This window comes from Capsella rubella, unplaced genomic scaffold (genome assembly GCF_000375325.1).
Source record: "Capsella rubella cultivar Monte Gargano unplaced genomic scaffold, Caprub1_0 scaffold_5, whole genome shotgun sequence".
Classification (NCBI taxonomy): Eukaryota; Viridiplantae; Streptophyta; class Magnoliopsida; order Brassicales; family Brassicaceae; genus Capsella; species Capsella rubella.
In genome coordinates this window covers 12,562,004-12,586,937 of record NW_006238919.1, presented here as the reverse complement: position 1 = coordinate 12,586,937, position 24,934 = coordinate 12,562,004, and the positions used below count along the sequence as shown (strand labels likewise).

The 24,934-nt window shown below is 37.6% G+C and overlaps 6 protein-coding genes across 8 annotated transcripts; 4 read left to right on the top strand and 2 right to left on the bottom strand.

Moving 5' to 3' along the window:
• Window positions 1–1,446: 1,446 nt before the first annotated feature.
• On the top strand, window positions 1,447–3,584 carry LOC17886509 (probable U3 small nucleolar RNA-associated protein 11). The gene is made up of 9 exons (XM_006291735.2): window positions 1,447–1,581; window positions 1,772–1,845; window positions 1,935–2,025; window positions 2,264–2,355; window positions 2,506–2,599; window positions 2,691–2,770; window positions 2,944–3,024; window positions 3,108–3,207; window positions 3,283–3,584. The coding sequence occupies exons 2-9, from the start codon at window positions 1,790–1,792 to the stop codon at window positions 3,373–3,375; spliced, it is 687 nt and encodes a 228-aa protein (XP_006291797.1). The 5' UTR covers window positions 1,447–1,581; window positions 1,772–1,789; the 3' UTR covers window positions 3,376–3,584.
• A 1,169-nt stretch (window positions 3,585–4,753) lies between these two features.
• On the top strand, window positions 4,754–9,533 carry LOC17885354 (protein ARABIDILLO 2). Of its 2 annotated transcripts, none has more exons than XM_006290505.2 (10): window positions 4,754–4,884; window positions 5,246–6,887; window positions 6,974–7,054; window positions 7,407–7,538; window positions 7,652–7,867; window positions 7,963–8,057; window positions 8,240–8,303; window positions 8,377–8,552; window positions 8,650–8,956; window positions 9,054–9,533. In XM_006290505.2, exons 2-10 carry the CDS (start codon window positions 5,379–5,381, stop codon window positions 9,246–9,248), a joined length of 2,775 nt encoding a protein of 924 aa, XP_006290567.1. In that variant the 5' UTR covers window positions 4,754–4,884; window positions 5,246–5,378; the 3' UTR covers window positions 9,249–9,533. The 2 variants fall into 2 exon arrangements, with proteins under 2 accessions (XP_006290567.1, XP_023637808.1); XM_023782040.1 differs by having other exon boundaries at window positions 4,754–4,898.
• Window positions 9,534–9,603: 70 nt separating this feature from the next.
• Window positions 9,604–11,990, bottom strand: LOC17887187 (palmitoyl-protein thioesterase 1). Of its 2 annotated transcripts, none has more exons than XM_006291391.2 (12): window positions 11,901–11,990; window positions 11,668–11,765; window positions 11,345–11,429; window positions 11,199–11,250; window positions 11,084–11,104; window positions 10,882–10,986; window positions 10,711–10,773; window positions 10,547–10,612; window positions 10,438–10,476; window positions 10,245–10,364; window positions 10,067–10,159; window positions 9,604–9,987 (listed from the first exon to the last, which is right to left on the bottom strand). In XM_006291391.2, the coding sequence occupies exons 2-12, from the start codon at window positions 11,753–11,755 to the stop codon at window positions 9,703–9,705; spliced, it is 1,017 nt and encodes a 338-aa protein (XP_006291453.1). In that variant the 5' UTR covers window positions 11,756–11,765; window positions 11,901–11,990; the 3' UTR covers window positions 9,604–9,702. The 2 variants fall into 2 exon arrangements, with proteins under 2 accessions (XP_006291453.1, XP_023637809.1); XM_023782041.1 differs by having other exon boundaries at window positions 10,882–10,932.
• A 471-nt stretch (window positions 11,991–12,461) lies between these two features.
• LOC17885157 (ATPase 7, plasma membrane-type) lies at window positions 12,462–20,215 on the bottom strand. The gene is made up of 23 exons (XM_006290496.2): window positions 18,766–20,215; window positions 17,672–17,713; window positions 17,371–17,476; window positions 17,138–17,257; window positions 16,939–17,037; window positions 16,670–16,807; window positions 16,461–16,595; window positions 16,191–16,370; window positions 15,900–16,106; window positions 15,697–15,816; window positions 15,482–15,601; window positions 15,266–15,388; window positions 15,053–15,157; window positions 14,812–14,956; window positions 14,564–14,719; window positions 14,245–14,483; window positions 14,119–14,151; window positions 13,948–14,029; window positions 13,696–13,856; window positions 13,404–13,616; window positions 13,122–13,304; window positions 12,855–13,030; window positions 12,462–12,757 (listed from the first exon to the last, which is right to left on the bottom strand). Exons 3-23 carry the CDS (start codon window positions 17,422–17,424, stop codon window positions 12,658–12,660), a joined length of 2,889 nt encoding a protein of 962 aa, XP_006290558.1. The 5' UTR covers window positions 17,425–17,476; window positions 17,672–17,713; window positions 18,766–20,215; the 3' UTR covers window positions 12,462–12,657.
• LOC111830688 lies at window positions 17,653–17,797 on the top strand. The gene is given in 2 exon segments (XM_023783285.1): window positions 17,653–17,714; window positions 17,716–17,797. Coding segments are annotated over 2 exon segments (144 nt in total).
• A 785-nt stretch (window positions 20,216–21,000) lies between the features above and the next one.
• Window positions 21,001–24,371, top strand: LOC17885500 (nitrate regulatory gene2 protein). Its single transcript, XM_006290558.2, has 4 exons — window positions 21,001–22,329; window positions 22,432–22,616; window positions 22,714–22,937; window positions 23,464–24,371. Exons 1-4 carry the CDS (start codon window positions 21,174–21,176, stop codon window positions 24,251–24,253), a joined length of 2,355 nt encoding a protein of 784 aa, XP_006290620.1. The 5' UTR covers window positions 21,001–21,173; the 3' UTR covers window positions 24,254–24,371.
• Window positions 24,372–24,934: the final 563 nt, after the last annotated feature.

Sequence of the window (24,934 nt, the reverse complement as noted above, 5' to 3'; positions counted from 1 at the left end):
AAAGATGAGATTAGTTAGAAGTATATAAAAGTAAAAGTAGGAATGAGGGGGTTGTGATTGATATTTGATGGAGCAAGCAAGCGTGTGTTGTTTGCATATGTAAAATGTAAGTACAGTAAATGTTTTTAGGCCAATACGAATATCGAGACATGTACGTGACATAACATAGCATTTGGTCTGTATTTGGAGATTTTTTGGGTCCACCACATACACCAAGTCAGACCCATTAGAATCTCTCTTGCAGAATACTGAAGATACGATATTTTTCTTTCTTCCTTGTGTCAAAAGATCTCCCAACCGACAGAGAAAGAGAAATTGAGAGGTACGACGAAGATCTCTTTCTCTCTCTCTCGATGCTTCAAATTTTTCCGCAGAGGGCGATAAGAAAAAGAAAATTATACAGAAACTAGTAAATGGGCCTAGAAGGCAATGCCACTCTTCACAAGTGGCTATTAGAGTATATAGGCTTTTTAGCCTTTAGGTGGACCGTTTAAATTCAAAATGCAAGAGTGAAGCCCTGATTGGTTCTATACACAGTACACACACACCATACCATTCTGACTTAATCATAACTAAGTTAGTTTCAACCAAATTTGGAATTATCATTCTATTAGAACAACTATAAGGTAAAATCAATACTCCGTATTGTGATTGCTTATTCAGATTTTGGCTGAATTTGTGACCATGCTATGCAAAACAAACATTAAACTTATTTTTGATTAAAAGATTTTCAAATTAAAAACAGGAGAATATGTAGATCATGCTTAGTATTACTATACGAGTGTTTAATGCAATGATTCTTATGTCGAAGCAATTGCAATTGGTGTATGAGTGTCTCAAACTTGTGGAGTTTCGACCTTTGTCATAAATTATGACTCATAATCATAGTTTACTTTTGGTTGATCACGTTCTAAGCGTTTGGAGCTTTTGTTTTATTCCCCTAGATCTCTGTTTCGTTTGCAAATATGCGCGTTCGTCAAGGTTAAAGGCCTAAAGCAATGCATTCCAAACTTTATCTCTCCCTTTCCTTCATTATTTCGTTATTTTTATATGTTCTACCCAAACTTTTGGCAATCTTTAGGAAACACCCCAAACAATTTAAATAAATTGTAAATTGTCCAAAGATACATTGAAATTTGGAACGGTAGATGCTCAATGCTCCCCACATTTGGAAAGTTAATTACAAAAGTTTCATCTAAAATTTCGTTAAACATAAATTGTTTTACGTTTAATGGGGTTGTAATAACCCTTAATTTGATGCAACAAAATTATGAAGAAAGAGGATAAATATCATTGTTTGTACTTTGTACTAATTGTAGGGTAAAGCAACCAAATCTATTGAAAGGGTAAATGGGTAATTGTCACAGCTTCTCCGTTACAATTAAACCCTTAGACTTAGGCAGAGGGTTCGAGTTCAGTTTTCTTTATCCCCCCAAAACCCTAAACTATTCTGTCTTCTACTCCTCTCCAGAAATCGAGTTCAGGTCATCGGTGAAATAGTTGTGTTCCCGGCGAGTGCTTCTTCTACTTTCGTCTCTATTCTGGACGCCATCTAATATCTAGGATTCTCCTGTATTTCACGTGAGACGCTTTGTTATCCCTTTCCTTCTTTTTCCTCAATCCAGCTTCAGTTCGTAGTTAGGGGTTAGACTTGAGGATGTTGATAGAGATTCAGAATTCTGCCTAGGTTTTAGTTTCAATTCATTAAGTTCATGAACTCGAGTATTGTTTAAGCTCTCTTACTCCTACAGTTTCGTGACTGTGATTGCAGCGTTAAGAGCCATCAAACATGTCGTCGCTGCGTAATTGTGTTCCGCGGCCTGCTCACAAGGAGCGATCTCAACCGTAAGTTGTTATTACTCTTGTCCTTTGTTCTTTCTTCGTTTGCTTGCCATCTTTCTCTTTATTCAAGTTTGGATTTTTAAACGTATCAGTCAAGCGAGGAAGAGGTTTGGTATCCTCGAGAAGCATAAGGATTATGTTATCCGAGCTAAAGCTTTTCACAAAAAGCAGGAAACTTTAAAGGTACTACACTCTCTGCTTACGATTGTATCTCTGCTATATTTCTGCTGTTGAGAGATCATAGGGATTTAGCAATATATGTTTGTGGAGTCTTTCAAGTAGACATTTGTTGGTTTAAGGGATTGACTGATTAATTTGTGTGAGATAGCTCAAGAAACTCAAAACCATTGAAGGCATTCTTAGCTAGCGCGTTGCAGAGTTCAGCTTCTCTTACATCGTTCTTATTTTTGATTTACTGTAGATACTTAGACAGAAGGCAGCATTCAAGAATCCAGATGAATTCAACTTTAAGATGATCAATAGTAAAACAGTTGATGGATATCATAGATCAAAGTAAGCATATCGAATTTTTTGTGTTTGATTTTCTATTTTCACTGTATTTTTTTCTTGGTTTGTAAATTTTCGCTGTATCATAGACCAACTCTCATGGTTCTTCCTTCTTCTTCTTGGTTTGTAAATTTTTGACAAAGTTATTGTTTTCAGGGATGAGGTAAATAAATACTCTGCAGAAGAGCTCATGATAATGAAGACCCAAGATATAGGATATGTGTTCCAAAAATGGCAGAGTGAGAAAAACGTAAGTTGTCTTTCCTCAATCACATCCCGAGAGCTTTCTGGTTACAATCATATTTATCCCTTTTTCTCTTTTTCCTTCTTATCTTTTGTAGAAAATTGACAAGCTTACTGCATCACTGCAATGTACTGAGGGTCAGTCTAGTCGTAGACATGTTTACTTCGCAGAAGACAGGTTAATCCCAACATTTTAGTCCTTTCTTACTTGGTGCAGCTTTCATACTTTCATCTTTCAGTGTGCCTGTTCATATGGACACTGGAAATTTTGATCCTTGTTACCTTAAGATTCGAAAGACATACGTCATCTATGTTGTCTTATGATCTGTAACTCTGGTGCTTCTTTATCAGAGAGGAGGCTAGAGAACTGGATTTACAAAGTAGAAGCAAAAGTGATATCTCTGCGATAGAGATCCCGAAAGATATTAAAAAGTATGTATCTGAAATGCATTAGATGTTTTCAAGGGTAATCACACCGACAAGCAATAGTCATCATCTTCTATATCTTGAAACAGGAAAATGGATAGGTCCTATAGAGACCTTGAGGCACGGAAGAGCAGGGCTAAAGATTTGGAAAAGTTATACATGGATATGTCAATGCAGAAGGAATTACAGGTAATATCATCATCAGTCTCTAGCTAATGTTTAAGGCATCTAGAAAATCTCCGACTAAACGCTTTTAATGGACAGAAAAAGGGTCGCAAACGTAAGCTGCGTGAAGACGAGATACTGAATCCAAATGGTAAACCGGTATACAAATGGCGTGCTGATAGAAAGCGCTGAAGAAAAGCTTTCATGGTTGTGTAGCTTCACATCATTGTTCTGATCTCTACTAAAGTTTATATAGCAGAGTTTTATTATACTTTTTGATCTTTAGAACCTGCAAACATTAGATGCAAATTTTGGTGGGATATTTTTGTTTACTTTAAACTTTATTTTTGTTGGATATCTGGAAAAGCTTTTGCTAATGTGATTGACGAAATTTAAACACATGGAGCCAAAATAGTTATGATATCGAAGATTGAAGACTTTAAATGTGTTGTTACCCTCTTAACATAAAAGTTCTCGTTACAAAAAAAAAAATGAAAAAGAAGTCTGTTTATTAATAGCAATAATTAATGTGTCCTTTTCTCTTTTATTTGGTTTTTACCTAAAATGTGCAAAATCTTTACTCTAAACGACTGTTTAACTCGGTTCTTATTTTGGTCTTCGATTTTGTAAAGTAGACTTGAAAATATTGCTTCAGCTTTTTTCGAATTTTTTATTCATTTTACTCTTTAAGTAATGGGATTTTGAAATTTAAATGATTTGGTGCGATTGCAGTTTTTTTGGTACGAGTTTAATTTTGAATCAAAATCCCAAACATCCCTCTTTGGCCTAAAACACATGTCATTCATGGTTTATGATATTTGCTGTTTCTACTAAAAACAAATTAGTCTTAAAATTTGTTTAAGAAATATCATAAAAGCCATAACTTAAAAAAAAAAAAAATCTTCACTATTAAAGGCATAAGACACATGTCACCATGTGTTCATGATATGCGTTATTAGTACTTAAAATGAGTCTCTAATTAGAACATATATCAGAAAATAAAGTTATTTTAGTTATCTCTTTACTTATTAACCAAAAAGATAAGTAAAATATAGATATGAAATTAATGACAGAAAAATAATTTGACAAATCAAACAAGCAAAGAAAAAGTGTTGTGATACTTTAACTTTTTATATCTCAATGTAAATATGACAAAATCATTAATCTTTTAAAAATTAGTTATACCTTTCAATTCGAAATTTAAATAAATTGTTTAATATCGTATATTACGCGCGAAAACTTTGTTAACATTATATCAAAATTCAACATTATATCATAGTTACATTATCTTTATAATGAATTATATTTTTAGATACTTATTCATCGTCAATACAAGGTCTACCGTATTTTAGAACACTTATTGCAAAAAATATTAAAAAGCCTATTTAACAGAAGTATTAAAGAGAAAAGGTGATATTAAGGAAAAATCTTAAATCAACTTTGAAAGAAAGAAAAAAAAAAAAGAAGAAAAGAGGAGTGGTAATTGGTAATATATAATGTACCGTGCAAAGGAGGTGATTGAAGCTCTCTTACAATTACAATGCCTATATGAGCTGTGGTTTCAACACCGCCCTTGTCGTCTCTTTCTCTCTCTTTCTTTGTTTCTTTCTTCATCTTCGTTCCCCAATTCCTCAAATTCTTCCTTCCTTTCTCTGTCTCTCGGAATAAGGGAAGAGAAAGCTCCTCTCTTTCTCTCCAAAGGTGATTACTTTAAGGTGTTTTGGTTTTTGCCCTCTTCCTCTTTTCTGTGTTATATACAGTTTCTCTAGGCTCGCCTGATTTCTCTCCGACCATCATCATCACTCTTTCACTTTTTATTTCCAATGGAGCTTGTCTCAAATTGAATTTGAATAGTGAGGCCATACGATTTGTTCCTTCTAAGTCTGTCTATTCGAGGGTTTTTGTTGTCAGAATCCGGCGAGCATTCTTGTTCTCATTCCCAGTTCTGTCCATTTGTATTGAATTTGGTTTCTCTTTAGATTTTAGTTTTGGAGCCATTGGGTTATCTAAATTTTCCAAATTGGGGGACTTCTTTGATCTTATGTTTCTTCTTGTTCCACAGGTTTGGATTATCTATGTGGAGTAGGATCTCTGTTATTGTATCATTATGCCCTTTATAAGCAAAGTGGTTTGATTTTGGTAGCTCCTAGAGGGATTGCTCATTTAAAGTGTATATTTATACATCTGATCAAGATATGAGTCGTAGGGTGCGGCAGAGACTGGAGGGAAATGGAAGGAACAAGCTCGATTCACCAAGTTATCCTGTGATTGGCGATGAGGATTTACCACATAAGGTTCAAGAGTATGCGGATTGGACTAGTTTGCCTTATGATACAGTACTTCATCTGTTTACTCGATTGAATTATCGCGATAGAGCTAGCTTAGCATCGACTTGTAGGACATGGAGAAGCCTTGGTGCTTCTTCTTGTTTGTGGAATTCATTGGATCTTCGTGCCCATAAGTTTGATCTTTCAATGGCTCCTTCTCTTGCTACTAGGTGTGCTGATCTTCAGAAGATTAGGTTTCGTGGCGTTGACTCTGCTGATGCCATAATTCATCTCAAAGCAAGGAACCTGCTTGAAATTAGCGGCGACTATTGTAGGAAGATTACAGATGCTACATTGTCTATGATTGGGGCACGCCATGAAGCTCTTGAGAGCCTTCAACTTGGACCAGACTTCTGTGAGAAGATCACTAGTGATGCTTTAAGAGTTATAGCCTTTTGCTGTCCGAAACTGAAAAAGCTACGGGTTTCTGGCATGAGAGATGTTACTTCTGAGGCTATTGAATCTTTGGCCAAACATTGCCCACAGCTCAGTGATCTTGGATTCTTAGATTGCCTGAACATCAACGAAGAGGCCCTTGGAAAAGTTGTGTCTGTTCGCTACCTCTCTGTTGCTGGGACATCAAACATAAAATGGAAAGTTTCATTAGATAATTGGGAGAAGCTACCAAAGTTAACGGGTTTGGATGTCTCCAGAACTACCATTGACCATATTGCAGTGTCGCGGTTGTTGAAATCATCACAGAGCTTGAAAGTTTTGTGTGCTTTTAACTGCCCTTTTCTCGAAGAGGATAAAAGTTTCAGCTCCAATAAATTCAAGGGAAAGGTCTTGCTTGCTATGTTTACCGATACTTTTGATGAGCTGGCTTCAATATTTGCCGACAACTCAAAGAAACCAAAGGATATATTTTCTTACTGGAGAAATTTGATAAGAAAGGATAAAAGCATCGACGAATTAATGATTTGGATTGAGTGGATCATTTCTCATACGCTTCTACGGATTGCAGAGAGCAATTCACAAGGAGTTAACGATTTCTGGCTGAATCAGGGAGCTACGTTGCTTCTCAGTTTAATGCAAAGTGCACAAGAGGATGTCCAAGAGAGAGCAGCCACGGGACTTGCGACTTTCATCGTTGTTGATGATGAGAATGCTAGTATAGACTGTGGAAGAGCCGAAGCAGTTATGCGAGATGGAGGGATCCGACTTCTTCTAGAACTTGCTAAATCTTGGCGAGAAGGTCTTCAATCAGAAGCTGCGAAGGCTATTGCAAACTTGTCAGTAAATGCTAAAGTTGCAAAGGCCGTTGCCGAAGAAGGAGGAATCAGTGTTCTTGCTGGTTTGGCAAAGTCCATGAATAGACTTGTGGCTGAAGAGGCTGCTGGTGGGCTATGGAATCTCTCTGTTGGAGAAGAGCATAAGGTAAGGTTCTCTGGTAAAGAGTTAAACACACTTGAACCTTTTGCTCTTTTAACTAACATTGTTGTTTCTTGTTTATTTTCTATCAGAACGCGATTGCTCAAGCTGGAGGAGTGAATGCGTTAGTCGATCTTATCTTTAGATGGCCAAGTGGCTGTGATGGAGTTCTGGTACACGTTTGCCACCTTTAAAACCTTGCACTCTTGATTTGGAAATATCCAAAATTAACACCTCTGACTACATATTATTGCCATTGACGACTGTCTTATGAAAGCATTGATTATAGAAACTACTTGTTCACACAGGGATTTATAATATAAACCTTTAGCTTATCCTTTTGTATTATGTTTATATTTCTAGATTTATAATTATATAAAAGTTGTAGGGACAAGGGTATCTAGGTATTTGCTGGATTTGGTAGTTTTATTTTGTGGTGCTAGTTACTATGTTCAGCTAGTGTTATTATTTATATATATTTTGGTTCTTTCTAAAAAAAGAAATCTACCCTTTTTGTGTGATTAGGAACGTGCTGCTGGGGCATTAGCAAACTTAGCAGCAGACGATAAATGCAGTACGGAAGTTGCAAGAGCAGGAGGTGTCCATGCCTTGGTGATGCTAGCTCGGAATTGCAAGTATGAAGGAGCACAAGAACAGGTACGTCATTGTCTTCAAATGCACCTCATTTTTATTATTTTATTGAATGCTTGTGGTATTTTGAATGATGGATGCTAGTGAACTGAGTTTGTGACAAATTTTCCTTTTTTCAGGCGGCTCGTGCTTTGGCTAATCTGGCTGCTCATGGTGATAGCAACAATAATAATGCTGCTGTTGGACAAGAGGCTGGTGCATTAGAAGCTCTTGTTCAGCTTACGCAATCGCCTCATGAAGGTGTTAAACAGGAAGCTGCTGGCGCTCTTTGGAATTTGTCATTTGATGACAAGAATCGAGAATCGATTGCTGCATTTGGTGGTGTTGAAGCCTTGGTATTATGTTTCCTTTTCTATCTTTTTTCTTGATTTCATTCATTTATTAGCTTCACCTTCGGGCAACTTATCACTTGTTTCCGATCATATAATAGGTGGCACTTGCGAAGTCTTGTTCAAATGCATCCACAGGTCTCCAAGAGAGAGCAGCTGGTGCTCTTTGGGGGCTATCCGTCTCAGAAGCAAACAGGTGCAACCCTTTGAATTTATTTATTCATTTGTTATTGTATGCTGATATGTGTGCGATGCAGCTTGTATGCGTGCATATATTAATGCATCTTTCTAGCTGCATCTCTGAAAAAGCGAGTTACATAAAACCTTAATGACAATCCTTCAATTTTTATAATTTATTTTATGATATATTTCTATCAGCATTGCAATTGGTCGTGATGGTGGTATACCACCTCTGATTGCTCTTGCAAAATCCGAAGCTGAGGTAATTTGTTTCCTTATAAGTTCTCATGTCCTACTCTTTAAAGTTCATTTGATCCAGCTTTTACCTTTTCCAGGATGTACATGAAACTGCTGCTGGAGCTCTGTGGAATCTTGCTTTTAATCCTGGTAATGCTCTGCGGATTGTGGAGGAAGGGGGAGTTATATCACTCGTTCACCTCTGTTCGTCTTCTGTTTCCAAAATGGCTCGTTTCATGGCAGCATTAGCATTGGCATACATGTTTGATGGAAGGTACTTACTGCTTAACTAATCATATCACATTAATGATATTTGGCATATTACTTTATTATACTAAATCTGACTTTGATCTTACTTAAATATTATACAGGATGGATGAATACGCAATGATAGGGACTTCATCGGAAAGTGCATCTAAAAGTGTTACCTTAAATGGTGCTAGAATGATGGCTCTTAAACACATTGGAGCATTTTTGACAACTTTCATGGAGCACCAAGTCTTTGCAGCTGGTGCTTTATCATCTGCTCCATCTATGTTAGCACAAGTCTCAGAGAAAGCTCGAATCCCAGAAGCTGGCCACTTGAGATGCAGTGGTTCCGAAATTGGAAGATTTGTTACAATGTTACGAAACCCTGATGATACACTCAAAGCTTGTGCAGCTTTTGCGCTTCTTCAGGTACTTTTCATGATTCCAATTTTTATGTGTCGAAATCTTTTTTTATGCGTGTGTGCTCTAATCAGTTGCATTTTAATACTAATCGATGAACTTGCAGTTTACAATACCTGGAGGTCGTCACGCAATGCATCACGCAAGCTTGATGCAGAACGCTGGAGAAGCAAGAGCCTTACGTTCTGCAGCTGCAGCTGCGAAAATGCCTCGTGAAGCCAGGATCTTTGCGAAAATTGTGCTTCGCAATCTCGAGCATCACCAGGCAGAATCTTCTAAAGGAAAGAAAAGTATCATATAATAGGATTTGAGCCTTTTTCTTAGCAAATCATAGTGATAGAATACCTCTGCATCTCTCAAACTATACAAGTCAAGCCAAGCAAAAAATTCAGGCTCATGCTGCAAAGAATCAGAATTTGCCTCAGAAGATGTTTGATTGGATTGAAGACAGAAAGCTGTTGTGATATATATATGTGGACTTATTGTTCTTTGTCTCGTTCTGAGATTTTCTGTAATAACAGACCATAGGGATCAACAGTGTTTTTATCCCTTTATTTAAGGCTTTGTCCATTTCTTTTTTTGCCTACAGCTCTGTCCATTTCGTGTGACATATATATTTGACATTTTATCATTAATATAAGAACCTTTGCGAGGAGGATTTTGGAACGCTTTTCTTGTTTTACCTTCAAGTTACAAACTTAACACGTGACAATTGTGTTCAGTAAGAAGATATACAACAACAGAGAACATCAGACTCAGACATGACGCAGCACAAGCTGAAGCTGATCCACGTCTGGACCAATCAGATCCATGATAACGGTCCCTACACTTGGAAGCCACTGGGGTGAGGAAGACGACTCGGAAACTGACACTGTTGTGAATGATGAAGATGATGCTTTGTCAGAGAGGTATGGCACTATATGCTTCTTCATGTCTGTATCAGATATCTGAAGATGATTTCCAGAGACGTTAACGAACTTCACCTTTCCAGCTTCATCCAAGGTTCTCAAACCGATCCAGTCCTCAGTATAGAGCTTGGTCTACAAAAGGAAAAAAATCCAAATATAACCATACCTAAATGTATCTGCAGAACCAAGCCATTTGAAGAGTTTAAGTTACCTCTTGGGGCGGAAGAATGGTCTTAAAGGAGCCATCAGGATAATATCCAAACCATGAGGTCTCTTTAGGAATCAGTATTGTGTCATGCTCAAACTGATATTCAATAAAAAAACAATAAAATATTACCATCAAAAGAAACTTGTACGTCAACAGCAGAGAAGCGGGTTCAATAACTCACCATAATAAGCACAAGATTTTCCAAGCTTGAGAACCTCTCCTTATAAGTAGAGTTTTTAACTGAATATTCGTTGTTTAGCTTTGGGAGAAACCTACAACCTTCCATGTAACCGGCTATGTCCTATTGAAGGCATTAAGTTATATAACAAGAATGACAAGTCGAAACTTATAAACCTCTAACCAAATAAACTTACAGTTGGGATTTTGAGAAAACCACTAGGGGCCAAATGTTCCTGAAACACAAACAGATGTACTAAGTTTCGCTTCGGTAACAGAAGCGTCAAAATACTCCTGATATCATACCTGCAAATAGTCACCATAGATCTCTGCTTTGATCATACTGTCCAACATGATGCAAATCCAGGTAGCCTGCAAAATCAAGAAAATATAACAAAAAAAAAGTTCCCATGTCAATGGCAGTGTTATTCTAGAAGAAACCAAAATTTGGAGGGAGTTAGTTTACTTACGCCGCAGAAAGGAATCGATGCAGTACCAGCATGAGGACCGGCTACCGAAACAAAATTCTTAACCTATTAACCGCAAAACAATCATTAGAGGAAAATATATGATTGAGAAAGCTAATACAGATATAAAAGCATTCATACACATATAGTAGTATGCACGTTTATGGGACTTACAGGTGGTGCTCCATCGCAAAACTCAATGAGAGCTCGACCAATCATGTTACCCTGAGAAAGCCCCACAATGCTGTAACCATCACTAAGCTCAGGCATACTTTTCACCTGAAGTATTAAACATTACCTATAATGAAAATGGTATTTTCTAAAGCCAACAATCAGCAAACACTTGATGCAGTTTATATATATATATATATCTGACCTTGTCACAAACAAGAGATGTCTGCAGAACACACAAAGAAAAAGACCAAAAGTCAGATAAACTCTTTCTTTTTCCGGCAGTAGACTCATACAATTCCAAGATGTAACATCACTACCTGATCAAGGAGGGGCATGGTCCATGAGTCCCATGAGCCATTCCCAATCTCCCTGAATTTTTACAAAGAAACACAATAATGGATTAATACCAAAACTTCTGAGCCATATTTGAAAGTGTTTGCTGGTATAAATAAAGAGGACATACAAGCAATATCCCTGAGAACCAGACCAATCACCTAAAAGCTCTGTGAATTGTTTCACTCCTGCATTACTGCATTTATCCCCAATTCCTGAGAAAGCAAACCACACAAATCCTTTTTCACTTTGTTTTTTCCAGAGATTTGGGAATCCCAAAACCCTAAAAACACACTTACCAAGCTAAACAATCTTCACTAAAGTAAGTTTAAAAAATTGAACGATTAGATAACTCAAAAAGGAACATGACTGTTGCTGTATCTAATCCATTCAATTTACGATCCAATGACTTAAGGAGAAAAGGGAAAAAAAAAATCAGATAACAAAAATTACCATGCAGAACTATGAAAGGAACAGAAGAAGCAACTGTGAGAAAAGTGCAGATTAGGGCAACAATAATCGCTGCCTTAAGAAACACCATTTTTTTCTTCCTGCGATTTGATTCAAAGACAACAAACAGATCAAACTCAACTTAGAAACAGTGATATTGCTTTTCCGGCAACAGAATCTTAATCTTTGGGTTTGGTGGGATAAGAAAGCATGGCAATTTGTAAAAACTCTGGTACCGGAACAAACTCCCCCGGCGAAGCTTTAGTCTCGTCTCCGACCGGATTTAATATTATCTCCAAGGATCGCTTCGTGTACTTTTATTATTTTTATTTGTTTTGTTTTAACTCTTGTGGATTTCTTCATATCAGTAGTTAGGCACGTGTAAAGTTTACACGCGCTAATAAGTTAGTTGACTTTTCGTTTAGGTTGTCTTATCCACGCGCGAATGAAGCGTGTGAGAGTGTTATAATTAAATTAGTCAGTTAAAACATTGGTCGCAGTTGCAAAAGAGAATTAACGATTTGATTAGATAAACAAAACAAACAATTAACGCGTATGATGATTCTATCTTTAGAATGATGATTATGATTCTTTACATTAGGTTTGTACTAATTAAGTGAATGTAAATCCATTTAAAACCAAAGATAGTCAACTAGATCACACCTTTACAAGAGAGTTCTATAATCTAATAAAATTCTTTACTTCTCACCGACCTCAACACTTTTTCTTTCCCATGTAGGAGTAGAGACCAAAACAAGAGTTAACATTCAAAGTGTGTATAGATAGGGCCGAACAAATAAGAATTTTCATCAAATAAAAGTAAATAAAGTTACAAGCATCAAATGAAAGATTACAACATGAGACATCTTCCACTAAGATATCAAAATTCATGTCAATATCAAGAAGAATTAGTAATAATACATATACGAAAAAGAAATTAAAAAGATGAAATGATAAAAAATGAACTATAAGAGAACATATCGAGACTCTCTCTCAGATTGTATAGTTGTTGTTGTTTACATCGTCAAGATCATAGCCTTTCAGCTTTGCAGATGATTCGACTTTCCCCTTCAATGTCTGAAGCTCTCTCATTCTGAAATATTTTCATCAGAAATTCAAAACATTGCAGAGACTTCACAAGCAATCTCTACTAATTAAACATATTAGAGATAAATTAGCAAATATCTAACCTTGCAATTTCTGCGCGTCTCTTGGCTTCTTCAGCCATATTGTTTAGCTCCGTGGCGCTATTTCTCTCATAAGCTGGCTTTTGGCCGGTCTCTAAACCGTGCTGTGTACGCTTCTCGGTGGCCCACGCAGCCATTCGTTCTTCTTTGCCAAAATCCTTCTTCCCTGTAAGTGCAATCTGGAAACAAATCACGATTTCTAGTTAGGAAAATGTGATTGTGAAGTTCCAAATTTAAACTTTCAGAGATTTCGTCTTTTTATCTACTGACCCTCCCCTCGACCATTCGGTTCCATGATTTACCACTTAGAGCATAGCGAACTAAGAATTTGATAGGATCAAGTAACATGTAAGTTACTATGTTGAATATCCAGATAACTCCAGTCCAACCCCATCCAATGCTTCTAATTCCAGCGAAAGGCCAAGTTGCCATTGCTGATATCCCAGATGCAATCTTATAAGAATACACAATTCGATTCCATTAACAAACTATATTATGAAGAGGGTAAGTAATTAAGGAAGAGGATAAGAGAGTTGAGTAAAATCTCTTTACCAGCTGAGCAATTAGGAAAGCAATTACAAGAAGAAAACCGGGACGCTCAACAAATGACCAGCTCCTGGAACGGGTCACGAAGATCAATGCTTGGCTGATTGTGCTGATTTGAAGGTAGACCGCGGAAGCCATCTGTTCATTCAAATGTGCAGCCACTTTCTTGTCTTTCATGTCAAAATGGTGCTGGTTGAAGTCTCTCACTTTGAAAATGTTCTACCACAAAAGGGAAAGTTATATTCTGCTGACACTTGAAATTAGAGTCAAATAAAGACAAGGACAATGTGTAGCTTACAGGGAAGAAGTTGGTTTCGTATGCTGCCCAGAAAAACACAACAGTCATGATTGCCAAGTAAGCTCCAAGTACAACACCAGTAGCAAAAATTTCCTTGAGTTTCCAACAATCTGGAGTTGGAGAAGGCTTGACTCTGTCCTTGGATATGGTCATTATAGTACCTTTTAAACATGAAGCAAATTCATCAGGTTAATACTTCAAGAACCAGCAAATCCTTAAGCTTAATCATCAAGATAGTTAACAGTAACTAACCATCGTTAAGGATTGCAATTACAAGAACCATGAATGGAGGGAAGTCAAACTCCCAGAAGACACAGAGAAGCATGAAACCCATCTGTAACACAGGCATCGAAAAATGTGTTATCAGATGAAAATATGAACATGTATGTAAAAATCTGATGCACTTCCGACGTAGAAACTTACCACAATACGTATAGTGATAGAAACAGCATATATCTGCAAATGTAGGTTAAAAAAATAATCAATCTAAGCATCACATTTAAACTGCATCACAGGTAATAAGTAACTGAGGCTGAAGCATTTATGTACCGTGTAATTTTTCATTCTCTGGAAAATTGCACGGCTAGTCAAGACAGCACTGATGATAACACTAAGCCCGGGTTCTGTTAAGACAATATCAGAAGCACTCCGAGCAGCATCAGTGGCATCATCCACAGCAATTCCAATATCAGCTTTCTTCAAGGCTGGTGCGTCATTCACTCCATCACCAGTCATACCGCATATGTGTTTTCGGGATTGTAATCTCTTCACAATCTCATACTTATGCTCTAAAGATCAGAAAAGGTGTTTATCAGATATCTATGAAAGATCATAGTTACAAATGTAGTTTAAAAGTAAGTAAATTTACCAGGAAATACTCCTGCAAAACCGTCTGCGTTCTCAATAAGTTCATCAATGGCAACTCCTTCAGCGTTGTTGTCAGAGAGCAAAGATGAAGAAGGGTACATGTTTGTGCCCATTCCAAGCCTTCTTCCCGTTTCTTTGGCAATTGCAAGCTGGTCACCTGCAATTAATATGATTTTCGACGTTTTATTAAGGTCGAGTAGGAGCTAAATATATAGGAAAGGCGAAAGGGGATAAAGAATGGCTTTGTACCTGTGATCATTTTAACACTGACTCCAAGATGAAGTGCTCGCTCAATTGTCTGTGCACTGTCATGACGAGGAGGATCAAACAGAGGAAGAAGAGCTACAAAGTCCCATGGACCACCTTCGCCTTTAACATCACCATCTGGTACTTCCTATTATTGAAGAAGGATTTTACAACGTAATCAGAGGAGATATCCATTTAACACAAGTGCAGAGTTTACTCTTATTGCTAATTAAATATGTCTCACCTGATATGCCAACCCAAGGGATCTTAGGCCACGTTCTGCAAATTTGTCTATTGTAGAGTGTACCTTGTCCTTGATTTCTAATTTGTTGTGTGCCATATCCAAAATCTAGAGACGGAAAAATGATAAGAACGATCTCTAAGAAAACAATGGGTAAACTTAAGGTAATGTTGTAATAGCTATTATATAAAGAAAGTTGACAGCAAATGATCTAACCTCCTCAGGCGCGCCTTTGCTGACACGGTGCATTTTGCCTTCTCCGTCTAAGTACGTTAATGCAGTTCTTCTATTAGCTGGACTGAATGGAAGAAAATGGAGTTCTTGAATTCCAGCACGTGCCTGAAAACAAAATATCAGATCAATACATCATAACTTATAATTTTATATACGAGTTAATTGTATCTAGTTTATGGAAAGTTGAGTAGTCAATACCTCTTTCGGGTCTGACAACATTGAAACAATTGCAGTATCGATAGCATCTTGGTTCTCTAAACGTGCAGCTCTTGCAGCCATAAGCACAGCCATATCTTTGTCGATCCCCCTCTTAAAAACCTGCAACAAAAGAGATAATAGTGCTGTTAGTATATCATCGTCCCAAACCTATCAGGATCTGTAACTATCAAGTAAGTAGAATGAAAGATGCAAACCTCTATCAGATTCTTATCCACGGAAAGCTTGTTTAGCGTGAGAGTACCTGTTTTGTCACTGCACAAAACATCCATTCCTGCCATTTCTTCAATGGCTGTCATTCTCTTTGTTATGGCACCCTGAAATAGATTGTAAAGTCATGTATACAGAAACACTAAATCAACAAAAGTTAACTGACTCTATCTTAAAGACTTGTATTGACCTGTTGAGCCAACCGATGAGCACCAATTGCCATTGTAACAGAAAGAACAGTAGGCATAGCAATGGGGATTCCACCAATCAACAAGACAAGAAGGTTATCAATACCAACACGGTACCCTCTCTTTTGGAGACCGTATATAACAACGATTTCAATCGCCATTCCTACTGCAATCGAGCAGATACAGAAATTTCCTATTGCTGTCAAAACCTGGAAATCAATAGACAAACTTGATTTTTAGTCACTGACTCCAAATCCTTGAGAATTTTATTTTACTCTAAAGTGTGAACCAACCTTTTGGAAGTGGCCAACATGGGTGGTACTGTCCACAAGATGAGCCGCCTTTCCAAAGAAAGTGTGGACACCAGTGGCTATAACAACTGCTTCAATTTCACCTTGCTTGCAGGTTGAACCAGAGTACACTGAAGAACCGGGATTTTTGGTCACTGGAAGAGATTCCCCTGTGAGTGCCGACTGGAGAAAAGATATAACTAGCCAAGATTAGTCGAAAAAGAGATAGGGATGCAGAGCTATGATATCCCCATATATAGAAGTTATGCTTGCCTGGTCAATTTTTAAAGGGTCTCCTTCAAGAAGACGAGCATCAGCAGGAATGATATCTCCAAGTTTGATACTAACTATATCTCCTGGAACCAACTCAGCTGCGTCTATCTCGTTCCATTTCCCATCGCGGATGGCCTAAAACAGTTGATTAAAAAAAATTATATTCTGAAATCAAACTTTAAATGAACACAACAAAAAGGAATAAAAACCTTCGCTTTAGGGGCTAACTGAGCCATGAGAGCAGCAGCTGCATTTCCAGCATTGTTTTCTTCTACAAAACTGATTGTCGAGTTTATCAAAAGTAAAATCACAATACCCACGAAATCGTGATAATCCGGTGGCTTGCCCTGAACAGTTGAGACAAATTAGTTTCATCAGAGTCATAAAAATTGTTTTAAGAATCTGCGATAAGCCGAGACCATCCAAAATTTACACATCTTCAAAGAAGAAACGAGTAATGAGAAGGAACAAAACATACTCCTCCATGTGCAAGACCAATGGCCATGAGGGCTGCAGCTTCCATGACCCATGAAAGTGGATTCCACATGAACCCTAAGAACTTGAGTATCTTACTTTCCTGCAGAACCACATAAAAAGAGAGATCAACATAACATTAAAGGAGAGAGAATAAGAAAAACAATGGATAAATGTGAGATTGAAAACTTCTATCTTTTAACCTTTTTCTCCTCAAGTTTGTTGTAACCAAACAAGGTAAGTCGCTCCTGTACTTCATTGGTGGTCAACCCTTCTTTCGTGCATTTGAGATGTTGAAAAACCTCTTCAACGGGAACATTTTCCTGCAATGATCCATGAGAAATTGCAATTAATCATAGTTTCTATAGTTACTTAAATAGCTATCCAAAGCAAATATCTGCAAACAAAAAAGTGGTGATGTATAAAAACTACATACCAGATCAATGCTCTCCGTGGTGATAGCCTTGAGAGATTCTGATATGTCCGTCATATCGAACTTCCTTTTGCTTGAGCTGGAAGTTACTAAAACCCAGTTATGAAATCTACAATGGCAGGTTAATAAATTCGTCATTAAAAAAGACTACATATGTTCCTTCTTCCTGAAGATAATACAATCCCCTTTTTTATCATAAAGCATCTCCCTCTAACACTTTTTTCTACATACTCAACTCAAACGGAAATTAGTTATTTGAATACAGACGTTTATCAAAGACAAGAAATGCAGAATAAACCCTTACCAGGACCAGAAAAAACCTTCAGCAAAGCATCACCCGTTAGCCCTTCACAAAGGAAACAAGACAAGCGTTTAAAACCAGGGGCAGATCGGGGAGTTGAGGCAAATATGTAGTGCAGGCAATATATAAAGAAGACAATAAGGTCTATATAATAACGAGTTCAAAGATTTGCCGGCCAGATTAACCCAATGCAGAAGAAAGCTGACTCATTCATAATGCAATTCAACTCTTTCTTCTTTTTCTAATTGTCATTTAAAATGTAAACTAAAATAAAGATGAAAAAAGAAACAAGATCTGAGATATTTCTTTACCAATGTACATTCGTAGACGTAGAAGGAGTAGCCTCTTTCAGCATCTACCGGCATTAGGGTAGTAATAAAATCTAAACTAAACTGCATTACATTGGATATAGTTAAAAACTAGCCTATTCCTTAGGTTTTATTCTCTTTGTTAGCATTTTACCTCCGTAAGAAATCCTAGATTGTAACTCGTGCTCCTAGCAATCAGGAGAAGAAAATTCTCAAAAGTCAAAAAGAATCTGACTAAGATGTTAATGTCTAAGGTCGAGCCGATCAAAGCATTGACCTCTGTTTTTGCCTATTGAAAAGGTTAGAGGGACAAAAAACACAATTGGCACACGCGTCAAATAATTTGATCAAAATTCTTTATTTCACCCGTAATCGCATTAGTTAGCACAACGAACGGTCCTAATCTTAGAACGTGAAAGGAAACTCTCAAAATGAAGTTCTATAATAAACAATTCAAGATAGTGGTAATCCATGATGTTGGGAAATTTTCATTTTCTACGCTAATCAGGATATTCCGAGATTCTTGAGAGCTTAACAACACCCTATATTATAGCAAAATCAAGAAATTAATATATATATATATATATATATATAACCCAAGTTATTTTGACCATATAAATCTTCAGAAGACAAAGAACCATTTAGTGGACAACAACATTTTAGCCGGACGTCTTTTCGACAAGTTTCTTGCCTTCTTTTTTGATATTGTTTAATTAGATTCTAAGATCAAGATCAATGGCCGTGCCAAATACGGGAAAACAATAACACTAAGGGTGAAATTTGGTGTACCTTGGAGGTGACATGACATCAGGGAATTGGTCAAGAAGTATCCATAGGCATCGATAATCTCAAATCGAGAAAGCCTGTCAACATAAAAGCTTCTCATGGTCCTTTAGTTTTTCCACTGGAACGCTACAGCTTCTGCTTTTGGAGCTGTGGATTCTGGTGTGAACTGCAGTAGCTGAACCCGAAAACAGTGGTTCGGTCCCACTCGTGAATTGGTCGGTTAACCGAGCAAACTTCATTTTATCCTCTTAAAGCCAAGCTCTGCATGCATATATGTAACAAGTAACAAGTTGTTATATACGGTTACACTCTGCAGAGAGACAAATGTTCCTTGGAGAGGCATTGTCTACGAAATGAAAACCGATAGCAAGTTGTCAGACTAGATTGGTCTAAACTCTTAAAACTTAGTAGAGAGGCAAAACATAGTATGGGAAAAGAATGAGACAGATGTTCATGAAAAAGTAAGATTGGGGTGCTCTCCACGACAATTCATTGATCCTTTCCTTGTAGTAACGTTAACGAAGGTGCAGAAACACTTTACTTTCTTAGAACCCAAGAGCCCTTCCTTGACAGTCTCATAATCGTTCAAACACAAAAACATAGACGAAACTTCATTTGGGAATTTTGACGAACAACTCGTGGGCAATTTAATTAAGTAAAGCCAGTTATGTGCCGCGAGATGTTAAACGCGTGAGAGAGACTACACTTAAAAACAAGATCAATGCCAAAATTGGATTGAAGCTTAAAGTAGTAAAACAAAACGCGATCAAAGCGACACTGATCCTCAAAGCAGAGAGTATTCCACGGTACGTTCATAGCAAAAACAAAAACACGTTTAAGACGTTCCAGGACGGAAACAAGAGCCCCTTTTTTGTAGATTTTACTATAAACGTTAGCGAAGTTTGTAAACAAAATCTTGAATTATAAATTTGGAATACAATGTGATAATTAACAGAGAAGGAAAAAAAAAAAGAAGAAGAGTAGTTGGAGATAATATGAAGATTATTTTCGTTGGTATTGTATGAAATGGTCATCCACAGTATTACGTACATATAAGTGTCATACATACGTTACATAATCTCTCAACCAAAAAATATGACTACTCGAAGGATGATAATACATCATCCCCTCTTTATTTGTTGGAGACTCCACTTCCTGGACTCGGTCTTTTTTTATCGTTTTCTTCTTCCCCCAAGGACTCATTCTAAAGCACACACATCCTCATTAATGTGCTTGCCTAGTTTGTAATATGTATTTGCAACATTTCTATGCACTTCCAAAAAGAAAAAGAAAAAGGATTTCATCTGTTCTCTATAATTCTATATAGTTATTAAGAAACCCACATGTAATGAATTATGATACACGCAAAAATGTTATATCTTCGGTTTTCAGTAATTTTGGTAGTTTTAGCGATCAAAGAATAGTATTGAAGAACAAGCTTCACGAGAGATCGAAAAAGATTTGGAAGGAGACATGTATTGAAGAAGCACAGGAATTAGATGCTCTGCTCTTGGGTCCTTACTCCTTATAATATAGTTCCTCCAAGACTCACTTTAAAAGTCTTTTAAAGGTCGGTTTTATTGTCATGGCGGTGATGATGTCCCTTTTGGAACAAAGTGATTGGTAAAGATAATTAGAAAGCTAACAAAAAAAAGAAAAAGGAAAAAGGGAAAATGCATGTGGTTTTGTTCTGTTCATAAGAGACTTTTTCAAAGAAGAAAACAACACTTTTCACCGTTTTTAGCTCCAGCTTTTCACCAATCCTGCCGTTTTTTCTCCCTTTTTATCGGTGCTTTTTTTGTTTTATCTTGGACCTTAGCTCAGAAGCTTCAGACCCACGAGCCGTGGCCCACGACGACCCTTTAAGCTTTAAAACAAATATTACTGACGTATTAGTAAAAATCTCAAATTTCATTTTTTTTTCAATGTTAATTACAAATTTACCTTTTTCTTTGTTTACTGTTGCAATCACAGTTCTAATTGAATATTATTAGTATGGTTAACCGTAATATTGTAATGTAGGTTCTGGTAACCGTTAATTAACGTGTCAGAAAATGTCGTTATTACATATTTTATTATAAAGTTTTAATATTTTTAACTAACGAAAAAAAAAATCAAACCGAAAGGTAAAGATTTGTCCAGGGTTTTTATTTTTATTTTTATTTTTGTTTGTCGGTTATGTTTTTTATATTTCATGATAAATATGAGAAAAAAAGAGTACAGTGTAGTAGTAGAGTAGCTAGTGTAGTATTAGTATTAAGTGGAAACTTTGGAAACAGCTATATAACTTTTTTCCCTTTTCTCCATGATTCATTGATTATTTGTGAAAAATATGCAGAGCCGACGTGAGCTTCACGCGCCACCGTAACCATAAAGAAGATACCTGAAGGAGAAGAAGAAACAAACAAGCCATGGGATGTGCAGCCTCCAAGCTCGATAACGAAGATTCTGTACGCCGGTGTAAGGATCGCCGCCGTCTGATGAAAGAAGCTGTCTTCGCTCGTCATCATCTCGCCGCCGCTCACGCCGATTACTGCCGCTCCCTTCGTTTCACTGGATCTGCTCTCTCCTCATTCGCCGCCGGTGAGCCTCTTTCTGTTTCGGATCAGACTCCGGCGGTTTTCCTCCATCCTCCTCCACCTCCTCTTTCTGAACAATCTCCGGCTAAATTAGTCCCTCCACGTTTTCCTCCGTCGCCTCCTCCAATGTCTCCCTCTGTTGCTAGTACCAAGCAGTCTTCAGTCAGTTCCGTCTCTTCAAATCGACGAAGGAAACAGCCACCCAAACCTAAGCTGCCTCATATACTCTCGGAGTCTAGTCCTTCGTCTTCTCCGAGAAGCGAGAGATCCAATTTCATGCCCAATTTTTATCCCGGAGCTTATCAGAACTCTACTTACTCCGCTACTCCTTCTCATGCCTCCTCCGTCTGGAACTGGGAAAATTTCTACCCTCCTTCTCCTCCAGATTCCGAATTCTTCAATCGGAAGGCTCAAGAGAAGAAACAGAACTCCGATCATCGCTATAACCATGAGGATACTGAAACAGAGAGGTCAGAGTATGATTTCTTCGACACGAGTAAGCAAAAGCAGAAGCAGTTCGAATCAATGAGCAATGCGGTTGAGGAGGAGACGGAGACAGAGAGAGAAGAAGTACATTGTAGTGAATGGGAGGATCACGATCATTACAGCACCACGAGTTCCGAGGAAGAAGAAGATGACGATAGAGAGTCAATTTCTGAAATCGGGACACGCTCCGACCTTGGATCTACGGTGAGAACTAATTCGATGAGACCGCATCATCAGCAACCTTCGCCAATGCCGCGAGAATACGGCGGCGCTGAACAAGGAAAATATGACAAAGCAGATGATGCGACGATGTCTCCTGGTAGCTATAGAGGCGGAGGAGAGATCACTGACATGAAGATGGTGGTAAGGCATAGGGATTTGAAAGAAATCGTGGATGCGATTAAGGAGAATTTTGACAAAGCGGCCTCGGCTGGCGATCAAGTGTCTCAGATGCTTGAGCTCGGCCGAGCTGAGCTCGATCGCAGTTTCAGCCAGTTGAAGAGTGAGTTCTATTGTTCTTCTCTGTTTTCTTGCTTTAATAGCTTGTTATTATCCATGCTTTGATGGAAATTGAGTGTGTGACATTGTGATTTTTGTTTATCAGAAACGGTGATTCATTCGAGTAGCATATTAAGCAACTTGAGCTCAACATGGACATCGAAGCCACCATTGGCAGTCAAGTACAGGCTAGACACGACGGCGCTGGATCAACCCAGCAGTTCTAAGAGCCTTTGTTCCACTCTTGACCGTCTCTTGGCATGGGAGAAGAAGCTCTATGAAGAAATTAAGGTCTTTTACAGTTTGTCAAATCAAAGCCTTTGTAGGTTTTTTACTTTTGATAAATATTACCGCTTAAGTGTTGGTAGCTGATGTTTTTGTTTTCCAGGCTAGAGAAGGATTCAAGATTGAACATGAGAAGAAGTTATCACAACTTCAAAGCCAAGAGTATAAAGGGGAGGATGAAGCTAAGCTAAACAAGACAAAGGCCTCTATAACGAGGTTACAGTCATTGATAATTGTTACTTCTCAAGCTGTTACAACCACATCTACTGCCATAATCCGTCTTCGTGATACCGACCTTGTTCCACAACTCGTTGAGCTCTGTCATGGGTAATTTTTCTATATAACTAAATCACCAGTTGCTTGATGTCATCTTGTCATCCAACAGTTTTCTTGAATTTGACATTTTTGGCAAGCAATCATTACTTACCCATTTGCTGTCTTAAATTTATTTCCACCTACTTTTCATATCTTTAGAAGAATCTTGTGGTCTCAATAAGTAGGTGAACAAAATGAGCCCATGCGTTTTAGAATTCTGTGGTCCTTGACATGTTTAGAGTGAGACAGAAAAGGTCTCTTACCTCTTATCTATTGTTACAGTTTAATTCTTAGCTTTTTAAGTTTCATAACTTATTTTCTTATCTTTTATTACAGTTTAATTCTTAGCTTTTTAAGTTTCATAACTTATTTTCTTATCTTTTATTACAGTTTAATTCTTAGCTTTTTAAGTTTCATAACTTATCGATAGTAAGTTACTGAATTTGGTAATATATCTCATCATAGTTAAGAGGCAGTCAACTATAAGAAGCAATATACTGTAGGAGGCATTAATCTATGTGTTTTTCACCTGATGCAGCTTTATGTACATGTGGAAATCTATGCATCAATACCATGAGACTCAGAACAGCATTGTGGAGCAAGTCCGGGGGCTCATTAACAGATCAGGGAAAGGTGAATCAACCTCTGAGCTACACCGACAAGCAACACGTGACTTGGAATCAGCTGTCTCTTCTTGGCACACCAATTTCAGTCGTCTAATTAAATTCCAACGTGACTTCATACACTCGGTCCACACCTGGTTCAAGCTAACCCTTCTCCCAGTTTGCCAAGAAGACGCCAATAGTAATCACAAAGAGCCACTTGATGCATACGCCTTCTGCGATGAGTGGAAACTCGCTCTAGATCGTGTTCCCGATACAGTCGCATCCGAAGCAATCAAGAGTTTCATCAATGTTGTGCATGTGATTTCCGTGAAACAAGCTGATGAACACAAGATAAAGAAAAGAACAGAATCAGCATCAAAAGATCTCGAGAAGAAAGCTTCTTCGCTTAGAAACCTAGAGAGGAAATATTACCAGTCATATTCAATGGTCGGTGTCGGTTTACCAGATTCAGGACCTGATAACCAACACATGTTAGATGCTCGAGACCCACTAAGCGATAAAAAGTCAGAGCTTGCGGTTTGCCAACGAAGAGTTGAGGAAGAGATGGTGAAATACTCAAAGGCAATAGAAGTGACAAGAGCCATGACTTTAAATAATCTGCAGACAGGGTTGCCTGGTGTGTTCCAATCTTTAACAAGTTTTTCTGCTTTGTTCATGGAGTCTCTCCAAACGGTATGCACTCGCTCATACTCTATCAAATAGACATTATATTATATTCACACATATTTATTGATATTCTTACACAGAGTTATGTTAACTATAACAAAGCTTCAACTCTTAAAATATTTCGTATGGCTCTCTCGTCTTTTGTCCTTGATTATGGTTATTGTGTTACTCCCTTTTCCCCAAACAAGTGTTGAACACGTTTTTTTTAATTATCATAAAGGAGAATGTAAATAAACGAAAGTTTTGAAACTGAGGGTGTCGCTTTGATTCTGGAAGTATTAAACCTCTTAAGTTAACATGTTCTTATCTAGTCAGGATGTGATAAATATCGACTATGGTTTTGGTAACTAGAATCTAGAAAAACGAAATTGGTTGCTTTCTAGATTTTGTGGTTTATTTACTGTGCTTGGCGAAGTGAAAAGTAAAAGAGTGAAAGATGAAGGAAAACTGTAAGCAAGAAACTAGGGAGTAGGTAAAAATATCCGGTGAGAATATACTAAAAAAGCTTTGATTTGAATAGCCATGATCTTCAATTCCAAGTGGGTGGGGTCTGTCTCCATCGGATTCCCTCTCGAGTTCGCATCAGACAACTCCTCATTTCTTGTCTGAAAGTGAAACCACATGGTTTTGTTGAAATCAGGATTTTACCGGATCTTCTATAGGTGTCTTCTTCTTACCTTGTGTCCCTCCCAGAACCTAATAGACAGAATCTCTCCC